Source organism: Galendromus occidentalis, unplaced genomic scaffold, assembly GCF_000255335.2.
Source record: "Galendromus occidentalis unplaced genomic scaffold, Mocc_1.1 scf7180000077485, whole genome shotgun sequence".
NCBI lineage: Eukaryota > Metazoa > Arthropoda > Arachnida > Mesostigmata > Phytoseiidae > Galendromus > Galendromus occidentalis.
In genome coordinates, this window is record NW_003805473.1 from 1587025 (window position 1) to 1609497 (window position 22473).

The 22473-nt window shown below is 53.3% G+C and overlaps 1 protein-coding gene across 1 annotated transcript in view; it reads left to right on the top strand.

The window, feature by feature from the left end:
- LOC100897349 (protein turtle) overlaps positions 1–21563 on the top strand; it is a 29082-nt gene extending 7519 nt beyond the window's left edge. Inside the window, 11 exon segments of the mRNA XM_029112209.1 lie at positions 5303–5447; positions 11624–11744; positions 15271–15415; positions 16572–16869; positions 17815–17951; positions 19253–19506; positions 19710–19947; positions 20078–20476; positions 20622–20927; positions 21063–21267; positions 21269–21563. Coding sequence (XP_028968042.1) covers positions 5303–5447; positions 11624–11744; positions 15271–15415; positions 16572–16869; positions 17815–17951; positions 19253–19506; positions 19710–19947; positions 20078–20476; positions 20622–20927; positions 21063–21267; positions 21269–21563 — 2543 coding nt within the window.
- Positions 21564–22473: the final 910 nt, after the last annotated feature.

The window sequence follows — 22473 nt, forward strand, 5'->3', positions numbered from 1 at the left end:
CCGACTGAGCTTCCCGGATTTCGGTCGTGTGAGGCCGCTTCCCTCTCTTAAACCCTGCGTGGCCGGTGGTTTTTCCCTCCATCTCCCCGTTCTTTATTCTCATCCACAAAAATGCCTGGCCGCCTTCCTGTCATGACATTATTGCCCGGGGCGGCATCACAAGCAGACGGAGCGGGGAGAGAAAAGTGGTGGAAGTTCGGAGAGGAGCTGCTCCGGGAGCCCCGTCGACAAGGGAACAGAGGGAACAAAAATTCTGGAAGAGTTGTCCGACGGGAGTTGACCAGAAAAATCCTATCCTAAAATAGAACTGAGCTGAGAGTAACGGAGCCGGAGGCCGAGGCACTCTGAAGGATGGAGGTCACATCCATAAAGCGTATGCTCTGGCCCGCCGAGAGGCATCTAGCTTGAACAGACGTACCGTGTGATGAGACCAGTGGTCGCGAGCTGCTTACCCAGCAGACTACTTCTGTTCGAGAAACACTCGACCTAGCGACTCCCGTCAAAGCCCTGATCCGAAATGGGCCCTTGCCGTGTCTACTTGCGATTCACACAACGTGGGCCCGGCGAAGACGACAATCTATTGCCGTTGTGTCTCTGTCCGCGTTCGATCAATCACGGCTAGGTAATTCTCTCGGCGAACATCAAGCTAGGTCTGCGTTGATTGTTGTCGGCACCCCCGCTACCGTCATCGGTGATGTCGTCATTGGATGTACTTGGGCTCTGACAACGCTTTAGACCGGTTGCTCATTCTCCCACTGACCCTCTCCGTGCACTCCCTCTGCGTAGAGTAGCTCTCCCAATCACGCAAAGCACCTAGAGAGGAAATCGAAGCTTCTGACTCACAAACGGAGTCTCGACTAGGCAGCCGCCTATGGACAGACTGAGGGACACGTCTTTCGATTGCTAGACTCACCTTGAGCTCAATCGTAGCTTCTTCGCGTGGACTTCAACTCCTACGCTCCGTGCGTTCCGCGCCATCCGGGATGTGGAGGAAGTCGCTACGATGATCGATAGACGTATAATCGACGACGCGACGTCGGGAATTATCGTGGGAGAAATCCTGATGTCCAAAGTTGGGGTGCGGGCTCATCCGCGGCGACTCAGCATGCCTTCTTCCACGAAGGAGTCTCGAAGTTCCTCCGGAAACGGGTCGAGAAACGGATGTGAGAACGCTACGTGTTGGAAAGCCCCCATCGTCCGAAAAATATGAAGCAAGCCGCCGCTACATGCGGTGCTCGCTCGAGGCACGACCGAATTACCCTTTCCTCTAAAAAATAGAGCATGAATAGGAGCCACGTGCCCGAGCCGTGAACGAAAATAGATGACCATGATCAGTCCTGCGTTGGAGCAAATGCGACACCGGGCTCGCTCAGGTAGAAAATTCCCCTCGCGAATGAAGCGACTGGTAAAGGCAAAATCCACTCGGTGAATGAACGTTAATCCTTCGTCTGAGCTTTGTCGAGTGAAACGGAAGCAGCGAGCTCTTGTTGGAAGAAGCGGAGAATTCATTCGCACGATGCACACATCATGTTACACATTAATAATTATCGACTGGATGCTCATCTGGTCCGGCACAGAGGAAGCAGAACGGGAGACTTCTCTCTTGGTTCTACGGGAGTCCCCCAGAGCCTCGGAAATCAATTCAGCTCTCGGACTTTGCGTGAGCACCCCTTCGGCCGCGAAGCCGCCGTTGGAATCGCTTCAACCATGATGTTGTAGAGTGGGCTCGGAACGCTTTCGCTAGATAAGCTCGGAGGCGTGCAATAAATAGATATGCGTCGAAGGACAGTGCGGCAATAGCTCCCGAGAATATCGCCCCCCCCCCCTCCTTACTCTTTCGCCCCCCGGAAACCTAAATTAGCCGCGGCGTAATGGTGTCAATAATTATCTCCCGTTTGCTCCAAAAGACACCGACGCGACAATGCAACCAACGGCGAGAATTTGGCGCCGTCGGAGGGGAACTGTGGGACGAGCGGCACTGGGGGCTTGGACGGCCGGCAACCGCGCGTGCAATGAAAGCTAACGCGGACTTGATAAGCAAGTCCGGCCTGGGAGGCTGCCGCTAGCTCGGCAGCCGAGTGATTGTCCTGCGTGGAATCCTCTTCTTTGAGACGTAGCCGTCCGATGCAAACTTTTGTTGTGCCGGTGATTGCTTGCTTGGTAGCTTCAAGTTGGAAGGTTGACGGGTAGACCGACGTCGGCTCGTAAAGGAAGAAGTGAGCAGCCAGCGGATAGGCCGACAGGCCGGCGATCCCTAATGGCAACCAACACCCCACTTCAATGTGGGTTCTTGGCCTGCTCGGTGGGTTGGCCGCTTGTCATCATGATGTTCTGAAAGGTTCTTCACACCGCCTCCTCCATTACAGTCGGTCAGGCGAGCCCTCCCCTGAGGATGAGGCTTTCGGAAGACTGACGAAGGGTCGGGGAGCGGACGGCAGGGCAGTCAGTCGTTGAGCCAGTTTTGGCAGATTCCGAGCACGACCGAAAGGATGCGGATTGCCCGAGACGGGCAAGACGACCCCCAGGCAAGCGTTGACATATGTATTGAGTAATCACTTGGTCAGTTAACCGAGCTATTTACCCTGAGAGCCGCGTGAACAGTCAATTTGCCTCTGAATGGAAATTCCATCAGATTCGACGGTCCGATCGAAATAATATCTCCTATGCGTGAGATGCAGCTGTTCTGCGCTCGGAGCTGGAACCCAGCAGATCGATTTGAGAGAGGGGTCCAGTGCTCTGAGGAATCCTCCCCGCTCCCGATTAATGGCACCGGAATTCGTGACGTGATGAATGTTAATGGGTATACTGCATCCGCGGGTGTTTCCGATGCTGCTTGGAGGAGAGGAAAGGAAGAGGAAAGGATCAAAGAAGAACTAATATCTAGCTGAGGAGAATTCCCTTAGGAACCTCGCTACTTTTGCGAGGCCCGATCCATGGTCCGAAAATCAGGATTGTATGATGCGTTCTGAAAAGCAGCATGCGTGCGGAAGAACGAAGGAGACGATCAACAGAGGCGGAAAAATCTGCCTGCACGGAAACCTCCGGACACGTTTTTCGGGGTGAGGGGGAAAGAGGAGAAAAAAGGAGAGCATGAATAGCTGACCCATTCCCCTATTCATTCTCCATGCAAAGTCTTCCTCCCTCTCCTATCCTTCACCTCGCCCTCGCGTTCGGTCTCGCTCGCTCGCTTCCGTGCGGTGCTCTCCGGTTTCCGAGCACAACGACATCATTAAGCTACGTAGGCACAAAAAATATTTTTCCGCGCTGAAAAAACGAGACGCGCTTATCCCGTCTCTTTGCACTCGACCCAGGTCGTCGTCGGCACCACCGTTCCCGTTGTCGTCGTCGTCGACGCGGGGCGCGGGATATTCTCATCGTCATTGACTTGATCTGACACCGCTTTTTTCTCTTGAGTTTTTCGTTCAGCCGTGCCGCCGAAGTCACTCGAGCCGCGAGCGACTCCTGGAATTTATGGCTTTCAACAGAGAGGGAAACAATGGCTCGAAACCGCTCGAACAATTTGTTAACTTCGTGATATACGAGGTCAAGGCAACAGAATAATGAGGACGACATTGACAGAATGGGAGCCGGCGGCGCTCCTCCACCATCCTTCGACTTCCGTGCTCCTCCTTCGGAGAAGCTCCGGGGCCTGAGGACGAAGGAGGAGAGCATCGGAGTCTTAGTCAGCCTGAGTTGATCGCTGGCGTATTCCGATGAGCAAGTTGCCGGCTGCTGATAACGATTCCGGTAACTTCTCAGCTGGTGGAATAATAGACTTCCCGTACATGGGAGCATCCTCGTCACGCGTCAGAATTTTATTTCACGTATCATACACGCAAACCACCCCGCGATGCTGTTCCGCGGTGTCATCGATTCGCTCGATTGATTGGTCCCTACGTCACTCGAACGTGTTTTTTTTCTCGAGACGGAGCCCCCCAGTCCGTCGAAGGACTTTCCGACGGAAAAAAAACGTTGTCACTGGCGACGGCCACCGCGAAGAAGATGACAACGGAGGGTGGAAGAAATATGGGAACTTGTTCTTCGAGAGAACGGAGTCCTGCCTCCATTTTCGGAACCGGCCTCCCATCGCTCGCACGCTAGCAGCGACGGAACTCTTCCCGGTCGCTCGCTCACCCGTCCGACCAACCGACCGACCGCCGAGCGGGAGCTTGCCTCCGGTGTCGTCGACGAAGCAGAAATCACGCTAAAGGTTTTTTCGCGGAGTCTTTCGCGTCGGCGTCCTTTTCTTCCATCCGTCCCCACCGCCGCCGTCGTCGTCTGGGGTTCGTCTCGTTTCCGGCAGTCGATCTGCGTCAAAAAGTTCCTCGACGATGAAGGGGAGCCCCGACAGTCTCATTCCCCTAGCCGGCACTCGGCGTTATTGCTCTCCACAAACATTTTATCATGATTCGACGTTTAGCGGCACGCGGCACGAAGTTCGACTCGAATGTTTCCACCTCAGCTGCGCGCCAAATCTCGACGATGTTCCCGTCGACGAAAAGAACCCGTCGATTCGCATTTTCGCTACCGATTTCCTTACTTCTTCCCGCGAACGGGGGAAATCCGAACGTAACAATAATTGGGGGAAAGTACAAGAGCTCCGTGCGAAAGGAAACAATGCATGGCTCTCCGGAGTGCGGGGTTGACACAAACCCAATTCGCACGAGCCCCTTCGCTCTTTTTCGCTGCTCGGCCATCGTTTTGGTTGGTTCTGCCAACATCAATCTTTTTATCGACCTCCGATCCAGTCGTCGTCGTCGCCGCCTCCGTCGACGTCGTAGTCGACTGTATTCGGAACAGAGGAAATTTGTTCGGAAGACGATAGAGAGCATCCAATGGGGCCGGGGCGAGCGAGAAGTATGGACGGGAGATGGGAGATTTGGAGGGAGTCGAGCGACAGAGAGCGTGCATACATTCAATAAGTAGGCATCGCCCACTGGTGGCGGTCCGTCGCCACCGCTCCGTTGGGGCTGGCATGAAATATCGGAAGCCAATCGCTTTAGCCGCCGGGGTACAACATGGCTTTGCCTCTGCATGCGATAGAGTAAATCAGAAGGATGGTGCCAGTGAATGATTGATGGATAAACGGCGGCCCGGCTCGCCGGCTCGACCGTACGACGGATTGAAGTTACGGCGGCGGCGGCTGCTTGAGTTACAAATGTTGAAAAGGATCTCGCATTTTTCCCCTGCCGAAGCGAGCGTAACCGCGCATGGCTTTGAAGTGATTTATGTTCGCATCACGAACAGCTTAGGTGCGTCGCGTGAATCAACGTCAATTTTTCTCTTTTTTTTTACCTTGCAGGCAACGGGGAAGAGCTTCCTCAGAAATCGGCAACGCAAGGTGACAACGTCATCTTAGATTGCCCATTTGAATATCCTGATGGAACTCCGGTGCCCTACCTGGTGCAATGGCACAAGAAAGACCACAAAATCCCCATCTACATATGGTGAGTGTTCCACGGACACATAGACATGGCGGAGATAGCGTACCCTTTTAGCGCCACGCTCGTACTGTCAGAGCTTTGGGATCCCGTATTGAGGAGACTCTGTCCAGTGGAATATTCCTCCGATACCAGATTGTGCTCTCGACATATTTCTGCTCGATGTTGGCTGTCGCTCTGGCGGCTCCGATAGCGAGCCAATGAGCCGAGCGCAAATATGTACACTGAGACAGACAAATAGGACTGAACAAACGTTCAGACATACATGCATATACATATAGACAAATACGTCGCACGCTTCCCCTCATATAGGTATCTGGCTACGAGCATATATTCGATAAGAAGAGTCGTGTCCGAGGAGCTCGTCTGACCGGTACTTCGAGATTAGCAGCGGCTCCGACGCAAACTTCAAATCAGGGGTGTCCGAGCGACTTCATTGACGACTTCTCGACCGAGATTTCACCGATTCCTTGCCGGTAGCCGACCACCTCGCACGGAAACCCAGAACGGTTTTCGCTTCAGAAAACTCGTGGCCAGCCTCTCCAGGGGAGAGCCGGGGAAGATTCCTCAGGTCATGGCGGACCCGTGGCTGACTTCCGTGCCACGGGCCATGAATGTCTCTCAGTTTGTCCCCACGAAAAGGGCCGGACGAGTGTGTGAGGAAAAATATGGACTCCTCCTGCCTGATTTCTTGACTTGTTTCCGGTGGGACACGCTCTAGATCCATGGTATTTCGTCCAAACGCTCGGGGTTCTCGGTTTTTCCGGTTCGCGCTCGCCCCTCTCTCTTCAGAGGAGTCAAGCAGCGCTCTCGAGCTTCACCCTGACGAAAGCTCCGGGTTTTATTTTCGTCTTCTGCAGCCTGGACGACCCCCTTTCCCGAAATTAGCATCGCAACTCGTCGCGAACTCCCCCCTATCTGTCAGGATGGCAAATGATTCGTGGAAATCTGCTCGACCTCATTCAGAAACGAATCCTTGTCAGTCTGCTATAGATCGCAAGAAATATGACCCGATATCGATAGTCAAACTGTGTACATTCTTGAGTCGGCTGCCAGCGAGACGATATCTGCCTCTCTCTTTCTGCCCCCGGGAGAAGGTACAATGCGTGTGGGCTCCTGTGCAGCTGCTCTCCGAATCGCTTTTGAGGCTGCGAACTTGTAGTTTGAAAGTGATCCCCAGGGACCATTCCCGGAGTGATCGCAGTAAAAAATAAGTCCGGAAAGGCTGTTGATCAGCGAATCGCATCACGAAGCAGCATAGTGCGCTCGTCTTCTTATGTTTCGCCAGGTAGACTCTCCTTCCGGGACTCTTTGTTCCTTGCTCCGTAGAGTCATCGAGTTCCTGATCGAATGCACAGCAGCTTGTGCGGGGTGGGAGTTCACTCGAAGGAGAAATGGCTAGAAACCTCGAAGAATGACATTGAGATCCTTCCCGAGTGTCAGAAATACGGGGTAAACACCGCTGGAGAAGAAAAGACAGAGAGAGGGTACGCTGTCAAATGAAGCTCTACGGGGAACTGGAGTTGCGATTTTATCAGCACCGAGTAAATCCGGAATTCAATTCTGATTGCGCAACTCCGGTTGCGCCTTTAGCCGAATCTCTAGCATGATGTCCCGGTCAGGCATTCGCCGAGCTGAAAAGGCATCCTCCGACTCGATCAGGATCCCACCTGAATCGTGCCGATCAGGAAGAGATATCATCTCCCCCGGAAAGACGGAGTCCCGCGAGCGCCCGAATCGATCGAGCCATCGACCCTTCCTGACTCCTGACTGGAGGGCACAGTGGGCAGACAGAACATCCCGGCAGACTGCATTCGGCCTCACGCCGCGTCGAGCCGCAGATCTTTGCGCGTCTTCTCTCGTGTTTTCTCTTCCGTAGAGCAATTTCTGCCGGAATCTACGCCATCACCGTTTTCGCCGACTGACTTTGCTGGCGTGCGTCCTCTCGAAATTCAATCCAGGTTCGAGAATGGGTTTTCGAAGTGAGAGGGGCTGCGAGAGAAGGAATCAGCGTTCCCGACCTCGGAGCGTTGGAGAAAGGCCAAGCCTCCCATGGCATGCTGCACGGGTCGAACCATCCCGTTATATCAACTCCCGCATTGCGAAACCATCTTTGTTCGCGCCTCGGACGAGGCTGCTTGAGTAATCACGGAGGGCTGCGTGGTAATGTTTGATCTGGAGAGACCGAATCCCGAGGATGAACTCGATGTAAGTCAGGGAGAGGAGGGGAGAAAAACAAGCTCCGCTCAAAACTGGGCTGAGAGTATAAGTTGAACCTACCCGCGAAAATTCGTTCGATGGCTGTTGCTTCATGCATAGCATTATAAGAGTTCGGCTCCTCCTCCCTCGTCACGCCAGAGTCGCGTTTCTCGCTTCGCTCCCCTTTCGTTTTTGCTTCTCCTTTATTTTCTTTTTTTTCCGCCTTCACATCCTTCATTGAGTACACGCCCCGGGCAAACAGGGCGCGGCGCTTTCAATCGACTGCCGGGTTTATTCCGACGCAACTCCGAACGCGATTCGGACTCACGAGCAACAATCCCGAAGGCTAGGACTGTTGTGACTAAATCGCACGAACTTTGTCTTCGAAGCAACGCGCGGGGCTTCCCTCTCCAAGCTGTCCTGGAACGAGCTCGGGAACAAGCCGAGCCGGAAAACGCCAAATCAGTTCGAAACTGCCCTATTAGCCGATTTCGACGCACAGCAGAGGGGAACAATCCCGGATGAGCAGACTCTTGCCACGAGAATTTCCACCAGGAAGATCCACCGAGACCGTCGTTGATGCTCTTACCGCTCCACCAGCCCCCAGTCGATGCAGATATTCCTCTGCTTTCAAAATCAGGCGCAGAGTAGGTTCGTGCCGTCTCGAGCCACAGCGACCGACTGCTGGCGAATGCATACAGCGAGCTCAGTGTTTGCGGGGGTCGAACTCCCATCATCCATCGGTTCGATATTTGAATTTAATTACTCGGCTCGCAGGTTCCGATCCGTACGGTTCGACGGTGCGCTATCTTTCAAAGTTTGAGCAGTTCGTACAAATTACAACCGAAATCACACAGTGCTCAATCCCCCATTAAAACAGCCCATCAATCGACCGTACTCTTCCGTTCGGACGGTCTGTGATAGCCGTTCGGGCGACTCAAGGCAGCTTCCGATAGGCATCTGTGTGCTGATTCCTCACCAGAGGACTCATTGACGGCGGAGACGGGCTTCACTCATTCCATCTCACTCTAATTCGCGATGCTGTGAAAAATTAAGCCGGCGGCGAGTCCACGCACGCCTAGGATGGTCCGTCGGGAGCTCCGGAAAACCTCAGGTTCTTATCGGAGCGACCCGAGACGAACTTCTTTCGAAATGCATCGACTGACTGAAATGGAGCCGTCGTTCAAGATAGTCGGCTAACTGAATTCATTTGGGCAGAACCCGAGCGGGAAGCCTTGCTCCGGGGCAGCTCCATCCGTCCCCAGCGGGACGTCGGTGCCTCTGCTCGATGGAGAGTCCTGAGAAGGGGGGCCAATGAATACTGCTGCCGGCGTATCCCCATCGTCGTTCCCGAACCCATGTGTCCGGGGTAATTAGCGCCATATTTGAGCTTCACCGCTCGCGTCGCTTCAAGCACTCAACGCTGCTGCCTCACCGTCATTGTACGCGCCTTATCTGCATACCCATGCGGCGCTGTACCGGGCCGGCCGCTGTTGCTGCTGGATCTCCACCGCCGCGTCGAGAGAACGGAACCGTACTGGAGGCGTTCTCCGCGTGCCCGCCTGGGAGGGAGAAATTATCGAGAATTCCGATCGGGGAACGGTATTTTCGGGAGCGGACCACGGCGAATTCCGCGGAGTTTTCCTGGATCGTATCGGTCAAATCCGATATCTTTCAGAACCCGTTCGAGATATACGTGTACGACGGGGCGGACGGAGGGAGCTTTGAGGAGGCTCACAGAAACACATCTGGGAACAGACCGCATTCAGCGCGAACCCACGCGCCGGATTATTCCGAGGGAGGAGAGAGTCGGCTTGATCATCCGAATCGAGAGCCATGCATGCGAAATTGGAGGAGAATTTGTAACCACCCCTTTTATCCATCCATCCGTTCGTCCTTTCGACCCGCTCATTGGACGCAGCATCCCTTCGTATCCCGATGCGAAGGCAAAGTCAGAAGGCGTATTCAGCGCAGGAATCGAAGACCGGGCGTTCGCAAACTTCGCTTCGGTCCAAGTTCTCGGGAGAGCCCGGCTCGCAGTCTGAATCCGGAATCGCTCCGTCGTTTGTTGCGAGATATGCATCGACGGACGACGATTTTCGTGGAGAGCCTCGGACATCTCTCGTTTCGGGATGGCCTCGGCGTAATTACAGCTTTCCGTGCGCTTTCCGTGGCTGCAGACTTCTGCTGAGTGTTTGGCGAAGGAAAATGTCTCGTCTCTCCTTCTTCTTCCCCACCGCCGCGCTTCCAGGCCCGACCTCCGCACGCCCGACACGACTGGCCGTATTTTTTCGTGAACATCTCGCGAAACGCTCAACTTCGAAACGCCAAACGCCTCTTGTCCATCCATCAGTCGATACATTCATTATGTCATGCTCTTTTTTGAACTATTCCCTTACCCTAGACACATCGACCTCGCGATGGGATTGTACTCCGTTCCGTATTTCGCTTCGATTCACTCTCATCCCACGCTCACGTTTTCCCGATTGGACCCGTTTCCCCAGAAGCGAGAGGTCGATTCCTGAAGCTCTTGAGCTTCGAATGGATGACAGCGAGTTCTGCCGGGGGAGAGCTCCGATGAGGAGGAATCACGGGGGAGGGAAGAAGGATTGACGTTTCCCAAGCGGGAAAAACCGATCCCTCGGACGCAAGCCGACGCGAGGCGATGTCTGACCGCTCAAGCTCGGCGGGCCAAACACCGTATCTGTCGGGGACAACCGTGGTCGGAGCTCGCGGCCCTGCGCGCGAGCTCGACACGTCCCTCGCTATCAGCTTCGAAAAGATGAATATCATTACCGATCCGCCGAAAGGCGAGGGGGTCGGAGACGCCTCCATTAAGTCGCGAGACAGCCGGCGAGGTAGACTTCACCCGGTGGGTGCGACCGAAGGATCTTCACCTCTCCCTCCCATCTCGTCGAGTTGTCTTTATCGGTCAGCAGTCCTCCAGGTAGGACCAACAATTGGAAAGCGGACAAAGTAGAGCCCGACGAGGCGGCAGCTCGTTTCTCATACGATGTTTCGGTTATCGATGTCATGCGCCAAAGGAACGTGCATGTCCCCGATGGGGGAAATGAGGAGTCTGGAAGCATGAACGGCGAGAGCGACCACCACCTTCGCTGCTCGGCTGTTGGGCCCCTCTAACGTATGCCTGTCCACGTTATGTCGTTGTAAGGGCACGCGATCAAGCGATGCGTGTCCAGAATCACGGAGCGCCGGTGCAGTTTATCAGCGAACTTTGTAATCATGATGATCCCCGATGGGAAACAATTGTCATCCCCCTTCGGGCGACAAGGAGTCTCCACTGAGACTGTGCACAGACTCGAAGTTTCGGATCCGCGTAGGCGTAGGCTGCCATATTACGGCAGAGGTCCTCGATGGGCGTTGCATTAAAACGAAACCACATGAGAACTCGAAGCGAAGCCTTGGAAGGGCTCGCATCCCCGGAAAGAAAGTCCTGGAGTAGCGGTATCGATAGCAAGCGCCCCGGATTCACTAATCGCTACGACCAGGGGCGCTAGGCTCTGGTCATAGTTCCCTCAAGGTGGTCGACAAAGCCCGAACAGAGGTCCTTCCGGCCAAAACCGGCGTACCGGAGCGGATCACGGCAGCTCCCCAGTGACGTTGAGTCCCGCGTATTCCCAGACCTTAGCTCCGATGGGGCAACTGTAAGGACCACCAATAATGCTCAGAGCTAGATCCAAATAGAAGTAAGCGCGCGTCGGACGCTCGGGGAAGAAGGAACGAGGAGTCAGATGTGAACATCCCTCTCTTGAGCGAGCTGGACGATCATGAACTCGTTATCGATGGAGTCCCAAAATAAACTACTGAACTGAGTGAAATCGGTGTGATCTCCGGAAGACTAACACAACCCCATCAAGGAATCAGCGAGGAACCGACGGATCATCGAGCTTGGCGGAAAACCGCGTCCGGCGCGAAAGGAATCCTTGATTGTCCTCTGCATAATATCATTTTCTCTTCGACAGGTATGATGGATATCCACCCCACGCGTCTGACGACTACAAAGATAGAGTCTCATTGTCAGGAAAATCGTCTCTCAATCTGACCAGCGTGAGAGAGTCTGATAAGGGCTGGTACGAATGCAAGGTGGGTAGAGCTTCTGATCCTGGCGGAATTTGATACGGGAGTTTATTCCGCGTTCGGAGCTGCTCAGAACCTGAAAGGCGATGAACTCCGTCAATGTCGTAGAAACATTACGAAGAAACGAAAGATATCCGATTTCCTCCCCGTGAGCCCACAGATCCTAGCTCTTGTGGAAACCCGGGTATTGGGCAGTTGAAGCTTTCATGAGGAATCACCGACTCTTTGCCTCCGGAAGTTCTACCGGAGGGTAAAGAAAACGCAATATCGTTGCATGTATTTACTCTGTCGCGAACAAAGATCGCATCGCGAGGTCATCGAGAACCTTGACGTCGACGGTCGAACGAAAGTTATACAACGTCCTCGGACATCCATCATGAAACGCTGAATGACACTCATCGCGAAAAATTACAAGGTCGTGGGGAAATGAAGGATCAATCGATTACGCTTGTTATAGTTCGCTGAACTCCTATCCATTCCATCTGAGACCCCTTTCGGAGTCACAGGGTCCGCAGCGAAAGTTCGCTTTCGTCGAATACAGACGAACTCGAACTAATCTCTCTCTCCCCCATCTGCTACTGGGGTTTACTACCAAGTCCCGATCCGGTCTCACCTATTCCATTGAGACGCTCATCGCATGCGAGTGAGTAGACAAAACACTCGACTCTGATGGTGAATGGTCGCGATCGCCCGGAGATACTATTTTCGTCCCGGGGCTGGGAGGAGAATGATTCCTCTGCCCACGGACGCTTAGGCGTCGTTTGGTTCACATAGGTGACGAGATCGTTGGGCTTGACGTTGGTTTCCGGATCTCGGGGAGAGCTAGTAGTAGGAACTCCAGAGCCATCAAAGAAGTCGAGCTCCGAACCCTGGTCGAGAGGAAGGAAAAAATCTACTTAAGTGTAAGGGAGGGCCGAAACTCGTTTATTACACTGGTGATGACATTCGTACGGTGCCGGCGTGGGAGACTCACGGTTTCTGCGACAAAATCTCATAGAGTTGAACCCCGTCCTCTTTTCGGGCTCCCTTGTATTCGGCTTGTCATTTTCAAGCAGGAGATCCCTGCCGTCTCGACTCACAGTGGACGTGTCCTCGGGCCCGAGGTCTGGAGATAGAAGATGCGGGAAATTGTCCAAAGAGACTCTTTCGAGAGCTTTCTCCCCCTAAAGAAGCGTGTCGGCTGGTAGCCCTTCCGCTACCGCTCCGGAAGCCCGGGTCGACGTCGTCGCAGCAAGCGACAGTCTGTTCCTTTGAATGATCGGAGTAGCCCTGCAGCGCTGATATTGTTCTTGTCGGCGTTGTGCGGAGCGGGCTCTGAGCCTGGATGTTCCAGTCTACCTTTCGCACTCTTTGCGAAGTCAATCTTTCATCGACGCCCGTCTGGCGAGCGTAGCAGATAGCGGGGCCCGGCACGACTCCCTCCGTTCCTGCTCTTGTATCCCGCAGGAAACTATTCCTCGGAGTCGGGAGGAATCCCTGCTCGCTGCAACTCACCGTGCAGCGTAGAAGTAACTCAATAGTGGTGATTTCAGCGGGAGATAGAACGACCATTATCCTCAGGACTTACCTACTCACTCATTCACTCACTCGCCGGCCCGTTCGTCCGTCCGTCCGTCTGCTCCAATAAACCACCAAACTCTGGTTTTTACGATTTTCTACATCGTACGAGTCGAGGTTCTGCGATTCAACAGAACTTTCCGTAGGGGTTTCGTGTTCTTCGCGAACCCGGCTCCGCTCAGTCAGTCTCTGCATGAAGCACCCAAACTCGGATGCTCCGGGCTGCTCGATGGCGACTTCTCTCGGACAGCGCCAAGCTCGCTCGGCTGCAAGCAGGAGCCTAATCACAGTGATTAATCAACGCTGCATGTGACGTAACCAGACAACCAGGAGGAAGCTGTGAAGGCGGAATCAGACATTAGCGAGGTCGCCCGGTCATTGGAATGCTGCGCCGGACGTCTTCTTTTGGGAAGATGTCGATTCGTAATCGATAATAACCGTATCCATCTCACAAGTCAGACAATTCGACGAGGGATACCGACCGGAGGAAATTATCGGATCGTTGCTTTCCCGGCGATCCAGGTATATTGTTCGATGTAGTTTACGCACCTCGGTCGGATGCTTTCCGCGAGAGAAAGAATTACGCCGACTGCTCCGGCCCCCTCCCCCACTCTCTCTTTTCTGAGGATGGGCCGAGAATCCACACATCATGGCGATACGCGCGTTCTCTCCGGCCGCGACTTTTTTCCCCGGCATGCTTCTTTCCTATACTTCCACGCTGTCGGTCCGACAGGGGGCAGAGAGTGCGTTCCGGGCAGACCGATGGCCACCATTGGAGCAGACCATAAATCAAGGAGTTGTTGTAAGAGATGCTCGCTGCACTATGGTGTTGTATGTACGTACAGAGCTCGGCGGAAGTCCGCGGCAAATAATTTCTGCTCAGCTGACGAAACAGTCCAAGTTGACGCCGTGGTCCCTGGACTCGGTCAGCACGAGTGGTCCGCGAGTCGATCACGACTCACGACCACCCAGTCTCTGACAGGAGCAACTTGCTCAAGCTGACTCATGAGGTTCGGTCGCAGTATGGAACGAGAGCGGGACACCCAGGAAAAGTCGGAAACTTAATCTGCTCGGTGGAAAACGCTATGAAATATATTTCCAGCTCTTGTCTGGAGCGGGAGCGTGCGAGGAGCTTAAGCCCGATTCGAGGCCAGGGCCCGGTCGGCCCGTGGGGGCAGGAGGTGGTTGCCAAGGATGTTACCTGACGGGGACGGTCGCTGCGGTTTCTGCGGTTTCGGCTCTTACCGTCGCTCCACTGAGTTTAGAGCGCTCCTGAGAGATGGTCATGGAGCTCACCTTGGCCGGAGCGACGGGACGACGAACGAGGCAACGCGGGAGTTCAGTGAGCCGGGCGGCGCAAAGACACAGGGTAGATGTGTCGCAAGCTCTTTCTTCGGGGACGAGGAAACTCTGCCAGGAAAGCAGCAGGCGGGCTGTCTACCGGAGGCATCCAGACAAGCGCGTTGCGTTCTCAACTCACTTCCTTCTATGTATGTGCTCAGCGACGGTAGCAGGCTACGAAAGCCAGAGAGCACGGAAGAATTATTCAACGGGCCCAACGGTGCAAGGGAACTTCGTCTTCATTTTGAGCTCGGATAGCCTCGTCCTAACCGAGCGGGGCAGGAGCCGTTGTCGACCATATCGGCGGCCTCCGTTCCGTGAATACAACTCCTCAGTCAGAGAGACCAGTTTAATAGGAACAAGGAATAGAATGAGTGACGGACGAGCATCTTCCACGACAAAATCGACCCTTCGCACGCCACAATGAACATGGGTTCCCAAATACTGCGCCGTCGATCCGAATGCGCGGATCCCCACCGAGAAGCTCCCTGTGATCGGAGTCTATGCAGCTCATGAAGGCTCCATGGAGCAGAAGGGAAGCTCCTCCGACTCCTCGCTCGGGAGATGGCACGGTAGACCTACACGAAGCGTGCACGGGAAAGTTCTCTGACCTAGAGTCTTACTTTGATTGCAGGTGTTTTTCCTGAGCCGTGAAACCATGAAAAATGGCACTTGGATTTATCTCGACGTCTTAGCTCCACCGCACTTCCGCTCAAAGCCACCTGAAATTCTCTACGTTAAGGTGGGCGAATCTCTTGTGCTCCCCTGCAAGGCAGACGGTGAGTTTCATCAGCTTCCTATGTACGAAGGACGCGGCAGCTGGTACTGCGAGCCATAGAGAAGGTCACATAGCCGGCAAATGTCGAACGTTAATGAGCAAGTGACGAACAATTTCGCTCTTTAACTCGTTCGCTCCGATGCTGACGATGGCGGCTAGCGGGCTCGAAGGATGAGGAGAACGAGGACGGAGGCAGGCAGGCAGGTGGGCCGACCGGAGAGCAAGCGACGTAAAAGGCAAACAAATAATTAACTACTTCACGCAATCACGCTCCTGTGGTTCGTGAGTGCGACAAAAGAAAGACTGGCAGGCGGTAGCTTCTCTCAATTACGAAACTCTCGGCACGGAACACTTTTCCTGCGAAGACTCCCTCTCTCGCTCATGGCCTGCCTCGTTCGGGCGTCGTCCTTTTCCTTATACGCTTGTCTGGCCGGTCGAATAGATCGGTCACTTGCTCGCTCGTTGCTTGTCATGGTCGCTTTTGTCTCCAATAGTCTCACACGAACGGGTGACCCGCAAAAAGCGGCACCGGTCGCAGCTCGGCCACACTGTCCTTGTCTGTAGCGACGTAGGTAGGTATATATCTACCACGGAGCGACCTCGCCCGGAGTCTCTTTTCTTCGGTATTTTTCCCGTTTCATTCTTCTGCTTCCGTTGTCGCCGTACACGCTCGATATCCATGTCCATTGTGACCGACGTCGCCGCCGCCGTCGTCTTCGTCGCTGTTGCTGCTCCTGCCGTGACCCTCTCCAGGACAATGGCGAACGTCGACTGGACTGAACTCCGTTCTCCATTTCCTGTCCCACATCATCCACGCACTGTCTCCTCTGATGTACTTCTTCAATATGTTGTCAGCTTTCCCAGTTTCCCTTCCCCCTCTCGGACACGGGAAGAAGGACGCGGCTCCCCGAGTCTCCACTGGCGTTCGCACCAGAACCGAATCCCGATAAATCCCAGGGGGTTCTTCTTCTGTCGAATACGATTCCCTCGCTCCTGAGCTTGACTAAATTCACACGAGGCGGAGTGAGAGCGGCGAAGGGAGGTCAGGACGCGCATCTCGGTCGAGGATCTGCGCTTTCGAATTCCCATGGAGCGATGGGAGTCACTTGCAGTTTCCCGCTTCGATTTTTAAGAAAGTTTTCCCCTTCACATTCCAGGTACGCCCGCACCCCAACTCATCTGGGAGAAGGAAGGACAGCTGGTCGAGGAAGGAATCGATAAGCACGTCGTCATTACGGAGACTGAACTCAAAATCGGTTCTCTGCGCCAAACAGATGTCGGCGAATACGTCTGCGTGGCTAAAAACTCACAAGGCTCAGTCAGCACTAGCTCGAAGGTGATCATCGCCGGGCCCGCCGTGATTACCTCGCCCCCCACCAACCTCACAAAGCTCGAAGGAAATCATGCCGAGTTTATTTGCGAAGCCAAAGCGCTTCCCGCTAACATCACTCACCGGTGAGTTGTCTTCGACTGTCTTTGACACAGCAAACTACGGTGCAACGCCTGCCAACCCTCCTCCCCCTCCTTGCCCCCTGCGCTTCGGTACATCGGGATCGTTTCCCGTCCGCCGGTTTGGCGATCCTATACCTGCGAGCGTCCTCTCGCCCGTCGCTGTGTGGCATTCAGACCAGCAGAGCAGGGGGGAGAAGGGACGACGAGCAATAGACAATCCAATACCAAGGCCTGTAGTCGACAAGCAAGGCCCATAGAATCCGCTGATCGCAGTCGGCTACCATACGTAATCTCAGGTTTACGAGGCCGTATATTCCCGAAAGTGTCAACGCCAGTGCACCGGAAAGTAGGGGCCGTTACACTCTCAGCGCCAGCTTGGTCGCCGCCCCGATCAGCGGATCAACCGCTGCATTTCCGCTCCAGACCGAGCACAGACCTAATTAGTAGTCCTCATTTCAATTTTTTTCGTAAGTCTCAAATCAGACGAGCTACTGGCGTCGGTGGGATAGGTTTCGCGATGCGCTCGACGACCTCGTGATGACCTTCCCGGGAATACCCGAGTGCAGACTTCGAAAGAGGTCGGGAAGAGTTCCGGTGTGAATCGCTGCCTACTTGGAGGAGCGAGCAGACGCGGCTCGGGTCGTATTAGCGCCCGCAACGTGTGCTAGTGTACCCACGGGAGGGAACGGAGTTGCCTTGATGTTGCGAGTATTGCTAGGCGAAGGAGACTTTCCGCTTCAGCCCTGAGGAACAAATTGACTCGACGGAAAGGAACCGCCGTGACCCCTCACAAATTCTTAGTGCAGAAGGAGTCGATAAAAAACACACAATGGTGTAGCGGAACAGCTGCAGCAGGGAAGAGAAATCAGGGCTATAAAGCACGGGAAAGTGATGTTCTCGTTGTAGTCGAAGCGTTTGTTGCTAATGCCCATGTTGTCTAACCCGCAGGTGGCTCTATAATGGCGTCGATATAGCCAAGGTCAGCTGGCTCCACGCACGGATCCTTCTGCGTCAAGACGGGACCCTGTTCATATATCCCACGTCTGCGGAAGATTCCGGATGGTACACCTGCGAAATTTCGAATGGTCAGTATTCTTACCAGGTTGGAGCAGACTCATTCGCGGAATCACACACCGACTCACACGTTCGGTTGGGAGCTCACGAAGTAACTTTTTAACGAGGAACTCCCCTACCGGCACTCGGCTTAGATAGACGACTTCTTGGTATCCATGTATAATGCAGTCTGCTAAGGAAGCCTGCGTCTACGTCCACCCCCCTAACACACAGACCACATACGGTGAGCCTGTGGGAATTATTCATAGCTGAATCCTAGGTCCTTGCGGTCATTTGGCCCCTCGCACCGTCGCCACGAACTTCGCCATTTCCACGACCTCGGCTCCTCCTCGTTGGAATCCAATCATTGAAGATTTGATCATTGGATCATTGAGAATGATTCCGAATCAATAACAACGAACTCCAATCAAATTTCACTGGATGTCCTCCAGACGAGAATCCTGGAGGGAGCAATGGAATGGAAAGAGGAGGAGGCAGAGCTCTGTATTCAATTTTTCTGCCGTTCGAATTGTCGGAGTGACTTGTGGGTCGCTTGCGCCGAATTCGGAGTTCGGAGCCGTGCGGCGGAATGAATAGTCGAGGACAGCGAACCGTGCGGACTACGATTCGGGCTCCAGTCAATGTCCTTTTTGTCTTGTTTCGACCCTCATGCTTCAGTACTCTGGGAGGAAGCAGCGTAAGCTCATTAAACGTGACACGCTTGTTACTCTGACAAAGGCTCAAACTACTGAATGCGCTCTCAGTGGCCAGCCGGGGTTTCTCGGACGACCGTTCCCTCGGTCCTCACTCTCTCCCCGCTTCTCTTTTGCTCGTTTCATTCTTTTCCGGCCTGTAGTCGCTAAAGTTATACCCCTCAGCTGCCTCGTGTGACCGTATGCGAGCCCCTTTCTCGCGAAACCCTGCCCCGAACAGACACCCATAGTTTCGCTCCCCGACTTTGACCCGAGCGGATGTCCCAGTAGCTACCAGAGCTGCAACTCGAAATAGAAAAAGGAAAACGAACCGCTGCTTTTCGCCGAGTGCCAAAGTGTCCCCACGACGACGGCGAGTCCCCTAGGAGCTTCGCCGTATCCGTCCCTGCAGAGTCTTGTCTTGCGTGTCGCTTGCTCACACGCTCTGCGGGGATGGTCGAATATACGATTCTCCCTCGTTGAAACGTCTGTCTATTCGAGAATATTCCAGCTTTTTAAGTAGTATAGTGGTACTGAGTACTAAGACGAGGCTCTCGATTCCTTTAGAAAACATGAGAGGATACATGATCCCGAGACCTGTCGTTCTCAATTCATAACTGGACTCTCTGAATTATTTCTAGGCATCGGCCAACCCGACACCGCCACTGCATACCTAAACGTGGAATACCCTGCACGGGTGAATTTCACACCCAACTTCCAATACATGCCGCTGCATCTACCTGGAATGATCCGATGCTTCATCCAGAGCAATCCGCCGATTCAATTCGTGACTTGGTTCAAAGACCGGCGGCCGTTTGATGCTAACACCATGAGTGATTTGGTCATGTTGAACAACGGGAGTTTGTATTTTCAAAATGTCACGCATGAACATCAGGTGAGAGTTCGACACTCAATAGCCGGTGAGAGAGGGAAGCTCTATTAGTCTTTTCTTTGTTCCTGTCTGTCCTCCACCGATCCAGGCAAGGCGCTGCGTGGAAGGGTCCAGCGATGAAAAGCTGTTTCATAGCGCTCCCTGCTTAAGCCCAGACCGAAGCATACTCCGCACTCCACATTCCTAGACATCCTATTCCTCTACAGGGTCGATATCTGTGTTCACCTTTCAACATACACGGGACGGGTGGCGCTTCAAAAATCATGGAAGTACTCGTGCGGGAACCCCCTATATTCAGTTTGAAGCCAAAGGAAATATACCAGCAGCCACGCAATACGGAAATATCAATGAGCTGCGAAGGCAGGGGGCAGCCGCAGCCAACGGTTACGTGGCGGAGAGCCGACGGTCGATCTCTGCCTAAACAACGGCACCTGATAAATAAAGGTAGAGGGATTTCCGCCATACTCTATCGAAAGCTTTGTCGTTGTGTCGAATCGGCGTCAAATCGTCACTCCCGACGAACGACGTCAAGGGTTCGCAGCCGTCTACATATATTCCCCCTCCATTCCCAAAGGCAATCTGACTTTGAAAAGCATCCAGAAAGAAGACCACGGCCGTTACGAGTGCATCATCCAGAATGAAGTGGCCACGCTCGTCACGTCCAGTTTGCTGCTTGTAGAAAGCACTACCCCACACGCACCTACAAACGTGTCAGTGAACACGTCGGCCTTCGCGGCAACCGTGTCCTGGCTGCCTGGCTACGACGGTGGACACAAGCAGGAATACATCATTTGGTACCGGCTAGCCCATCAAGAAGATGTCGACTGGAGAACGATACGTGTCGTTCCTGAGAACGCAGTGTCTCTTACCATCCACAATCTTCAGCCAGAGTCAACCTACGAGTTCCAAGTTCTTTCCCGGAACGCCTTCGGCGACGGGTATTTCAGTGAGAAGATCCTTGCCAACACCAGCAGTGAGTTTTCGTATGACTTGTTCCCATGATATTGCAGAAGGGCAAATAATTCACTCTTCATGTTTCCGGAATGCCACGAAAGTTTCCGAAGAAAGAGCAAATTCCCGATCCACCGCTCAAAAAAGACTAACAACATCCTTCGCAGAGTGGAATTACATCGAAGGCGCCTACCCAACGGATGCGTATGGAGCCACGTACATACCAACCGTGAATCGGACGCCGTCAGGTCCGAAACCACCACAGCCTCAGAGCGTGGTCGTCAAAGAGCCTCAACCGAGTCAAACGGGCATACACGTATCGTGGCTCCCTCCGTCACAACCGAAAAATTCCAGCGTGCCGATTGCGTACTACACCGTGGAGTACAAGCTGGAATCGAGCAATGCATGGACGCGCTCGAAGTCCAACATTGTTCCTGGGCCAAATCAGGCGATGCAGAGAATGCAGTACATTTGTGAGTTCTACGGATAATTTCGAATCTCTATGCTGAAAATCGGAGAGCTCGCCGCGGCTGTTCCCATCGATAGTCCCCAACTGTATTCGTTCCTCCTCCGGGTGTGAACTCAAGGCCGATTGTATTCTGTTCCAGTGACCGACTATCCAACGCACGCTCACAAGTTGATTATTCGAGTTGTTGGCTACACGCTGATGGGGGCTTTTCAACCGTCTCCGGAAATCAGTTTACTACTCGCGGAGAACGAGCGGAACACGAAGAAAAGACAACAAGCCATACTATCAGGTATGCGGGAAAATGACCCCCTCCTTTCGAAGCGAGAGATTGAAACCGGGACTCTTCCAGAATCGCAGAATTCATTCCCAATTCCCATTCATTCCACACTGAGGAAAGTCATACTAAGGGGTGATTGACAATCTTTTAGGAATCATCGGTGGAATTTTGTTCTTTCTGGTTGCCATCATAATGTCGCTGTGCGCCGTGAAAATTTGCAACAAGAAGAAGCGGCGACGGACAGAGAAAGCATACATGATGGTCACGTGCGCGCAGGGCACACAACCGGGACCGATTTCCACGGGAACACTCGCTGATGTATGCTCACATACGCAAAGCAGTCCTATGTCCATCAAGAAATGATACAACTCAGCTGATTATTGACAACTGCTGTACTTCTCGCGCATTGTGAAGACGACTCCATGAGGAGAAGAACAACAATAACTACGACATGATGAATGATAAAAGCGACCGAGACACAAGCCTGCGAGCGATCTTCAATGATTGCAAGGAACATGATAGCCTCGAATCAGCAGTCGCGACCTCATGATGTGAATAGTACTTGCTCAGCGTCACTGAAATCTTCGATAAATTGAACTCCTGCAGAATGTCACCCAAAGAAGTTTAGAGTAGATAAGCAAATCTCAAGGAGGTCTCTTCATCGACTCGATGCAAGTCCGATACTTGATCGAGTTTTCCTCATGTGAATATATTATCCATCGTTTGTATTAATCAGAGGAGACCTCCTCGATAGGCTCGCGTCCTTTCGAACAACAGCATGTAGTTCTATGGTGAACGAATTTACGGGGCATCTACAATGGTGATGGTCCCGCAGGTGACTAGCAGAGACATTCACGAATTCCGTTAAGGCGATCCATGCCAGGACATTAGACAGCAATCGTTTGCTCTGACCGAGGAGCAGCAGACGCCAAACGTTCCTTCCAACAATACGATCTAGAGACCGAGAGGGGATGCGGAATGAGCCATCAAGCGACGAGATGCAAACTGGACCATTAAGCAATGTTGCATTCGTTTATATATTATATATATCTGGATGAATGACAAAGAGATGGTCGGGATAATGACCTCAGATGTTTCTATTACGAACTGGATTAGTCGATGTCGGAGCTGCCATTGAAAATCTATTTGAGATCGGGTTTAGACTCTGCAGAAACAGTTTGAATGACGACGGAACGAATATTTGTAAATAAATGAGAAAAAGTCGGCGTTAGTTGTTAATAAGATCGACGTCTTCTTCATGTCTCCTTCGCTA